General features: G+C 46.2%; 1 protein-coding gene across 3 annotated transcripts; it reads right to left on the bottom strand.

The window, feature by feature from the left end:
- Positions 1 to 1,856: 1,856 nt before the first annotated feature.
- Positions 1,857 to 8,779, bottom strand: ALG11 (ALG11 alpha-1,2-mannosyltransferase). 3 transcript variants are annotated; one of them, XM_065678309.1, is made up of 4 exons: positions 8,624 to 8,779; positions 6,623 to 6,856; positions 4,391 to 5,322; positions 1,857 to 2,247 (listed from the first exon to the last, which is right to left on the bottom strand). In XM_065678309.1, exons 1-4 carry the CDS (start codon positions 8,641 to 8,643, stop codon positions 1,976 to 1,978), a joined length of 1,458 nt encoding a protein of 485 aa, XP_065534381.1. In that variant the 5' UTR covers positions 8,644 to 8,779; the 3' UTR covers positions 1,857 to 1,975. The 3 variants fall into 3 exon arrangements, with proteins under 3 accessions (XP_065534381.1, XP_065534380.1, XP_065534382.1); XM_065678308.1 differs by lacking the exon at positions 8,624 to 8,779 and adding an exon at positions 8,226 to 8,293; XM_065678310.1 differs by lacking the exons at positions 1,857 to 2,247; positions 8,624 to 8,779 and adding exons at positions 2,254 to 2,741; positions 8,226 to 8,293.
- Between the last annotated feature and the right edge of the window lie 469 nt (positions 8,780 to 9,248).

The following is a 9,248-nucleotide window of genomic DNA, read 5'->3' as shown; positions in this document are numbered from 1 at the left end:
GTTTTATACAGTAGCAGTTAATGGGTTTATTAGCACCCTGAGACTTGTGCATTACCCAATTCCTAAGAAAATATGGGACAATAGGTTCTTCCAACCTAATCTTTTCATATACAAAATTTCATATAATCCAGACAAAGCATAAACAGAGGGAAAACCACATTCTAAAGTCTAATTTCAGTAGCTTTTTCACAGAATTGCAGAATCATTTTGGGGAGGGGGGTAATCACTGCCCTGGCCCTGCTGGCCACACTATTTCTGATACAGGCCAGGATGCTGTTGGCTTTCTTGGCTGCCTGGACACAAGCTGCTCATGCTCAGTGGTCATCAATCAGCACCTGAAGGTCCTTTTCCACTGAACAGCTTTCCAGCCACTCTTCCCCAAGCCTGGAGCATTACATGGGGTTGTTGTGGCCTAAGTGCAGGACCCAGCACTTTGCCTTGTTGAACCTCATCCCACTGACCACAACCCATGGGTCCAGTCTGTCCAGATCCCTCTGTAGAGCTTTCCTACGCAAAAGCGGATAATGCAGCACAGGAAATGTGTGATCAGGCCAGGGGAAAGAGAAATGCAGGGTATGTGCAAGTCTCAGGGAGACAATGAAACTTTTCTTAAGTTTGCTAAAATATACTGCTTCAATGGCTCAGAAAAGGACTGTATGTTTTTTTCATTTTTGATACAAAAGCAGATGTCTAATTTCTTAACATTTTTTTGCACAGCATTCAGTTTTATAATAAACAGTAGCTTAGGCCTTTAACATTCATGTTTGTGTAGCATTCAATTATGCCCTCTAATCTAGACCATTCTGTTCCCTAGGAACAGAAAACAAACCTTTCAGCAGAGTAGGGTTGGAAAAATATCATTAAGTGTCATAGCGTGACATATTAAAAAGCAAATTAGCAAACCCACCATAGGATTAATCTAAAGGAATCACTGTAGGTAATGAAATCTCCACAGTCACAATTAAAATCCCACATAATAGTTTTGCCACACAATGGGGGACAGCAAATTGAAAATGTGCTGCAGATTCTGGGAAAGGAGTCTTCTGGATACAAAAGCCATCAAACAGGAGTGCTGACTTCAAAAAGTGTGACTGTGGGAGAAGAGTCATGAAATGAGTGGAGACTGCAAGTATTCAATAAATAAGAGAACTTAAGAGATGCAGTCCTGCTACAAGGAAACATAACAGGTTTTGCAGTGCACCATACTGTCACGTAGTCAGCAGAGAGAATTTCCAGGAGCATTTCCTTCCCAGTTTTCCTGGGTTCAGCAGTAGCAGTCATTTTTCTCCTTCTTAGCTGGTGCAGCGCTGTGGTTTGACTTTCAGCCTGCGAACAGGGCTGATAACACAAATGTTTTAGTCTGACCAAGGACTTTCTGAGCCTCATGCTCTGCCAGGGAGGAGGGAAAGCTGGGAGGAAGCAGAGACAGGACACCTGACCCAAACTAGCCAAAGAGGTATTCCACACCACAGCACGTCATGCCCAGGATGTAATGGAGAGTTACTCGGAAGGGCTAGTACACTGCAGAGTTGGACGAAGTATCGGTCAGTGCTTGTTCGGGTGGGGTGGGGCAAGTTATCGGTCGGCGGGTGGTGAGTGGTTGTATTCTCTTCCCTTGTTATTTCCCTCATCATTATTACCATTGGCGGTAGCAGTAGTGATCTATGTTATACCTTAGTTACTAAACTGTTCTTATCTCAACCCATGGGAGTTGCATTCTTTTCGATTCTCCTCTCCGTCCCTCCGGGAGTAGGGGAGGGCAAGAAGGTGGGGAGGGGAGTGAGAGAGCAACTGCGTGACTTATGGTTGACTTTGTTTAAACCACGACACCAGTGAAAAAGATAGATACTTTGACAGAAAGAAGACCAAATCTCTTTATTGAAGAGGATGAAGGGGTCATAAACATATTTACAGGTAACACCCAGTCAAATATAAAAAGTTAATTTTACTCACATACAGTTTTATTCATAGACATTTATTTAAATAGTGGCTCCACAGATAACAGGAATGTTTCTTCAAAATGCTGGTCAGAAAACCTGTGCACAGAGCGACGGGCGTTTTCTCTGATCTCTAACCTTTTTTCAGGAGACAAAGAGAGGATATGAGCCATCCTTTCAGCATAACTGTCCTCATTTTCTGCTAGGAAGCCTGTAATGTGTCCTTCGAAGGGTACCACAATATCTAACTTGGGGCCTCCAGAGTTGTGAGCCAGGATAACTGTGCCAGCTGCCATACATTCAACGACTCCTGTAAAAGACACAGAACATGCTGATATGAATGTGCACATCACAGACTCTGCCTTTCTGAAAGGCACTGGAAACCACAATAAAGCCACAATGAAATTCACCCAGAATTGTAAGTTATTATAGGGTGCTGTTCTAGAGCAATTTGAAAAATGGAGTCAATGGTCTCATAACAAAAACTAACAAACACATATTGAAGTTTTGCAGTGCTAAGGACTGAAACATGTTTCTCTTAAGCACACAAAACTGAAATTAGAAATCAGATATAACTGGTTAAGTTGTGGTTCTTGTAACATCTCACTCAAGAGAGATTTTATCACCAGTATAAACAGTTGGGGGGGGGAAGCTAGATATTGAAACAAAAGTAAAGATAAACACGGAAGGTGGCTCTGTGACTGAACCCTGCGTAGCTCTGTCCTGCTGTGACAGAATGCAGCAACACTGGTGGCAGTGGTTTTAACTGGTGATTGTGGTTTTAACTTCATGGCATGGTGGCAGCTGCAAAAAAACAATTAAAAATCAGAGCTGATCATAACTGCATTCATCATCTCATTCACACTGAAGAACTTTAGCACTTAGAGAGATACTGAGAGAAAAGCTGACTGCACATCTCAATCAGATGACATTTGGAAGTTCAGTATTTTGCAGATTAAAAAAACTTTACAGCTTTTGACAACTCAGCACAACAAACTTGTAAAAGATGTTACATTTGTAAAAATCTGTATTTTTGATGGAAGAAGTTTTAATGAAATGGAAATCTGACAGCAAGTTTTCCTCAGCCAAACGCAGTGGGATTAGAGTAGCGTGTAATGTACATGCCAACTTCAATTCTCCTCCATGGTTCCAGAACAGACCTCAGAAATCACTTTAATTGCTGGTTCTTCCCAGGTCTGATTTGATTTTTAAGAAGTCCCCCCTAGCTCAAAAATCACCAACTATAAATCATGCCCCAAAGTTTTAGAACATGTTTTTTACAGGAAAAAAGCCACTGGAGGTGAAGGTGAAATCATGCTGGAATGCAAAATCACAGTGTGATTCTAACACTCTTTTAAATTTACTTAAACTGGTTTTTTGGGGGAAATATGAGAAACCATTATTTCCATTTTTTTGGAGGTGCTGCTAAGAAACACTTCAGAGTATATTTTTTTATACCAAGTTGCTATAAACTGCTACTCCTGATACTTACCTTGTACTCTAATAAAGTCTGGTGACATTAACTGCAGTTTAGTCATATTATAGGCAAGTACAGTATTCAGCTGCTTGGCTGCTAACTTCCCTCTTGTAGATTTATGGCAGATGGGCAATCTTGCATTCCCTTTCAAGGTCAGGACTCAACTAATCCCAATAAACTGAGCCCAATACCTTCATGCTGTAAGACAGCACACTAAATGATGTGCCAGCTCCTCTTTGGTGTTCTGCTTCATGCTACAGTGACTGATTTAAGGACTTGATTTACCTGCCTTAGCAGGTGCCTAGTGCAATGAGATAACCAAGGCTACATGGCGGCATCTATATGGGGCTTACAAACAAAGACAGGATATATGGGAGACTCACAGCTCTGTAACAGCAGCTAGAGCTCCATGACCTAGATTAGGCATTTCATCTGGCAGTTGAGACAGGTGAAACACAATCAGAATCTCCATACATGGATGTATGTCTGCATGTGAACTGTGTCTAAGCTCTCCCTAAATACAGTGGAGCTAACAAGGCACAATCTAAGGTGGCAGAACAGAAGCATCCACTGCCTTTTGAGGCTCTGCTGGGTATAGAAGGCTGACAAACCTAACACAGGACCAGAGGGTGACCTGTGACTTTGCAGACTGATAGCTGCAGGTGAGGCAGGACATCCTGAGCAGCACAGATGGGATTCCCGCCCTGTTCAGGCACCTAGAGCTTACCCACAGGAATCTACTACATTTACAGGCTTCAGCTTGCATTACAGTAGCACCTAGTGGTTACTCATCTGAATTGGTCCTGTAGGCTTCAGCTAGGTTGCCTCTGACAAGCCCAGGAGGTGAACACCTGCTCGGTACACAGGCCTCTACACTTAAGACACCTACACTGAGAAGCCTTTATCATGAACTGAAGTCCTCCCCAACTGTGTCCCCAGCTGGGATAAATGGCTGAACACTGATGAAGATACTGACCGATCCCAAAGTGCTCATTCCACATTGTATGCAGGCCAATGGTGGCCTCTGCCAGATGTCTCTTTAGCTCCTCAAAGGGAATGTTTATTCTGAATGTCACATTGTTACTAACTCCCAGCTCTTCACAAAGACCTTTAAGGTTATCTACACGCTCTTCATCTTGCTGGTTACGACAGCCTCCAATTAAGACAAGCTTCAATGATGGCTGCTGCCCCAGTCTCTTCTCTTTTAGCAATTTAGCAAAGGCTCTGATTTGCAAAGGATGATCTTTTTCAGGCCTGAACTGTCCGATGGAAACAATGGAATATTCACAGGTGCTCTTTTCCGCTTCCAGTGGAATATCCAGGAAGGTCTGAACATCGCATGGTGGATACACAACGCTAGTGCAAGCCCCAGCTTTCCAGAGGGAAAGGATATGATTTAGTGTCCAAGAAGAATTAACCATTATCACATCACTGCAGGACCCAACCAATCCATACATGAAAGCAAATAAATAGTAGTAGACAAGTTTAAATCTGCTGAAAAGAGGGCTGTTTGTAATGAAAGCTGCGTTGTTAAATCTGGTATCCTGATTCCTAACGACAGAGAGCATATCGGTGCTGATAGTGGGATAATGGACGTAGCATCCAACGTGGCAACCTCCTAAGTATTTAAAGAGGGGAAGGGTGAAGGCATAACCCATTGAGTCTATATAAATATCAGGAACACACTTTAGAAGAGCTTCCCAGCCGAGAAACACTGATCCTAAACTTTGTCCCAGCAAAGTGAAGTGAGGGTAAAGAGAAGCTTCCACAAGGTAGCGTTTTTCTAGAAACACAAACTTCACAGGGTGAGTCAATTTAATACTGAATCTTCTGAAAGCACCTTCCACTATTTCTTCTCCACTGACACCTCTATCACCAGTGTAAACCACACACGTCACATTTCTGTACCTGCAACAGTAAAGGAAAAGAATTTTGTACATTCTTCATATTAACATGAAACTAATATATTATCCTTTCAAAATTACTCAAGAAGTATGTGAGAACAAAGGACTGGCCTAGCTCTGAAATGATTTTAACTAAATGTCGTGGTTTAAACCCAACCACAAAAGCTCGTTCACTCACTCCCCCCTCTTCTTGCCCTCCCCCTGCTCCTGGAAGGACGGAGAGGAGAATCAAAAAGAATGCAACTCCCACAGGTTGAGATAAGAACAGTTCAGTAACTAAGGTATAACACAAATCACTGCTGCTGCCACCAATGATAATAATGACAAAGGAAGTAACAAGAGGAAAGAACACAACACCTCAACACCAACCGACCACTAACTCGCCCCACTCCCCCCAGTCGAGCACCGACCCATACCTCGGCCAACCCTGCCATGAACTAGCCCTTCCAGGTAATTCCCCGTTACATCCTGGGCATGACGTGCTGTGGTATGGAATACCTCTTTGGTCAGTTTGGGTCAGGTGTCCTGTCTCTGCTTCCTCCCAGCCTCCCCTCCTCCCTAGCAGAGCATGAGGCTCAGAAAGTCCTTGGCCAGACCAAACATTTGAGCAGCAACTAAAAACATCAGCGTTATCAGCTCTCTTCCCAGGCCAAAAAATGAAAACATAACACTGCACTAGCTACTAAGAAGGAGAAAAATGACTGCTACTGCTGAACCCAGGACACTAAATTATACTTTTCCCTATATTTCCACAGGATTTTTCTAATCTGCAGAAAAATATATGGCTGAGGACTTGGGGAATAGTTATTATTTTTAGTAAAAACATAAAACGAGTTCAGCATTATTCTACAGACTTAAGAATGCATTGCTTCACACTAGGAGATGTCTGTCTAGTGCATGAGTAAAATGCATGAGACTCTGCTCTGCACGCCAGTGTGTATGCCAATGTTACATTCAATTCACATACTAAAACATTTTGCCTCCTGCACCAAGAGGCAAGTATAAGCATCACCAGTTATTCTCTGATGAGGTATGCCTATACAATGTTCCCAACCAGTAGTGGAAAACTGATAATGGAGGAGCGGTTCTCCCAAGGAGAGAAAGAAGTGAGAGATGCCCCAGCAGGAAATATCTGGGTAAAAGGATGAAGTGAAGTGGTATAACCGGGTGAAACTTGGATGTAAAAAAAATGTAGGACAGGTAGATTAGTGATACCTATTTCAATATGTAAAATGCCAAATGTGCATAAATAATACCATCAGCATGTCAGAGTAATATGGTACCTGATAAACATATATGCTTACTTTTTCTGGAGTGTCCTTATGGCACACCACAAGACTCTCTCCCCTCCACCACCTGCATTGCAATAGGGGTGGAAAAAGGCAACCAGCAATGGCCGCTTCCCATCTCTTCCTTCTGAGGTCAGCTGTTTCTTCCTTTGCTGTATCCAGAACCGTATTCCCCACAGTAGTACCACCACGCAGACACACAGAATTCCACTTAGAAATAATGCAGGGATTAACAATGAGCACAGCAATCTGAAATAAGCCAGAAATTTTAAACTATAAAATTGCTTTAAAGAAACACTGTGTATGAAACTGAGAAACAGAGGCTGACAGGTAGAGCTACAGGGAGTTCAGCAAGTCCTTCAGTTCTAATCTCAGAAATCAATTATTTGTGCACCATTTCAGCAGTTATGGGGAAAAAAAATTCTACATTGCTTACCAAAGATTTTTTTTTTCCTATAGTTACCTCACAATGTTTTTTATTATTTATTCATGCCATATATCTGCATCTATCTCCATGTGCTATAGACACTGTAAAGGTTGCCCTTAGCAATCTGGCACAACACAATCAGCAAAGTGATTTCTAAATAGATTTATAAGAGTTTTTTTCAGTCCAAGCTCCTGCTTAGCCTGCGTCTGTGTGAGTTGCCTTGGTGCAGTTACTCAGGCCAGCCTGCAGTGCATAGAATCATAGAATAGTTAGGGTTGGAAAGGACCTTAAGATCATTTAGTTCCAACCCCCCTGCCATGGACAAGGACACCTCACACTAAACCATGTCACCCAAGGCTACGTCCAACCTGGCCTTGATGGAGCCAAGTCCAACTGCCAGGGATGGAGCATTCACAACTTCCTTGGGCAACCCATTCCAGTGCCTCACCACCTTTACAGTAAAGAACTTCTTCCTATATCCAATCAAAACTTCCTCTGTGTAAATTTTACCTCATTACCCCTTGTCCTATCACTACAGTCCCTGATGAAGAGTCCTTTCCCAGCATCCTTATAGCCCCCCCCCTCAGATACTGGAAGGCTGCTATGAGGTCCAGAACCTGCATTTTCCATTCCCCTGGGATTTGAAGACCTACGTCAACTGTCAAAAAAGCTCTGCGCAGTTTCTGTCTGTAGAGACCCCTGTTTTGGGTTATCTGAGGCACTGACAGGGGTACTCCCTTTGCTCACCACTACCTCCCCGCACCGCTCTCCTAATCCAGGAACGGGACGTTTCTCACAGCTGTCTCCGTTCACAGAGCACCACAGCACCTGGTTCCGAACGCAGTGCTACGCGTTATGACAAACGTCATTTACTCGACCCTGAAGGAGTTGCCCACGGCCGGCCGCGCGTCACGCCCGACACCTAAGACAACGCTCCCACTCCCGGCATGAAGCAGCGGAAAAGCACATTAACCCATCCGAGCCCGGCGGCAGAGCAGGGCAGGGCAGGGATCCGCTTCGCCCTCCTCTCCTGATGAGGGCATGGGGCAGGCTCGGGGGGCTGGGGGAGCGCGGCTGCAGCCTGGCAGGGGCCGCGCAGGAGCACGGTGTCCTTCTGCCCTCCCTCTCCGCTGGCAGGCCAGGCCAGGCCGCGCCGCGCCGCCCCATACGCGGCCACACATCCCCCGATACCTGATCAGCCCGCACAGGCACAGCCCACCCACCACCATCTTGGACAGCGCTGGCACGCCGGAAGGGGCGGTGCCAGGCGGGCGGAGGCGGGACCAGCCGGCCACTGGCGCCCTCTCATTGGTTCCCTCGGGGGACAGACGGAAGGGAGGGGAAAGAGGCGGGGCTAGGGGCGGGATGGTCCCGGCGAGTGGGGCGTGGCTGTGCCTGAAGCGGGCGGTCAGCGCCTCCTGGCGGGCGGCGGTAGAGCTGTCGCCATAGCCTCAACCGGGGGGAAGCCGCGTCTCGGGTCCAGTGCCACCCTTGCCGCAGGACTGCCAAGTCCACCGCTGAACCATGTCACCGAGGGCGAACCAGTCTCCCCTCACGGCCACCCCTCACGCCTTATGGCCGCCCCTCACCTCTCACGGCTACTCTTCATATCCCCGCACGATCTCCCTTCACGATCTTCCTTCACCCCTCATGGCTGCCCCCGTCTCTCTGTCCTTGTCGCACCCCGGCTCTGGCCATCGTCTCCTCTTGCTGCTGGTCCTCCTCGCCCTCCTCTTGTTCTCACGGGGAATCACCTTCCCCCGAGCCCCAGGCAGGGCTCGGAGCCCGTCAGGGGCAGGGCAGCCCTGCCGCAGGGGGCGCACGGTGCGGTAGGTGAGGAGGCAGCGGTGCACCCACCACATGCAGAATTTGTCTCTAAATACCGGCCATAAGAGGATGGTATTCGATGTCCTGTCTGCCAGCCCTGCCTCAGTCTCCTGCGTGTAACTGAATCCCTCTTTATAGAGAGGTTCCTGCCTGCTCTCTGTCAATGTGTGCACTTCAAGGCTGTGATGCCCAGGTCAGAATGTCCAAAATAACCCTGCGCCTGCTGCTGGCCCTGAAAGGATCCCCATGAGCACATTAACTGGGGACAGTTTGCACTGGAGGATGTCCAGGCTGTCTCTGTCTGATACACCTTGTCTCCAGTACCTGAAGGGGACCTATAGGGATGCTGGGGAGGGACTCTTCATCAGGGACTGTAGTGACAGGACA

This window comes from Lathamus discolor, chromosome 4 (genome assembly GCF_037157495.1).
Source record: "Lathamus discolor isolate bLatDis1 chromosome 4, bLatDis1.hap1, whole genome shotgun sequence".
NCBI classification, from domain to species: Eukaryota; Metazoa; Chordata; class Aves; order Psittaciformes; family Psittacidae; genus Lathamus; species Lathamus discolor.
Note: the sequence above shows the minus strand (reverse complement) of the source record. Positions and strands in the feature narration are given on the sequence as shown.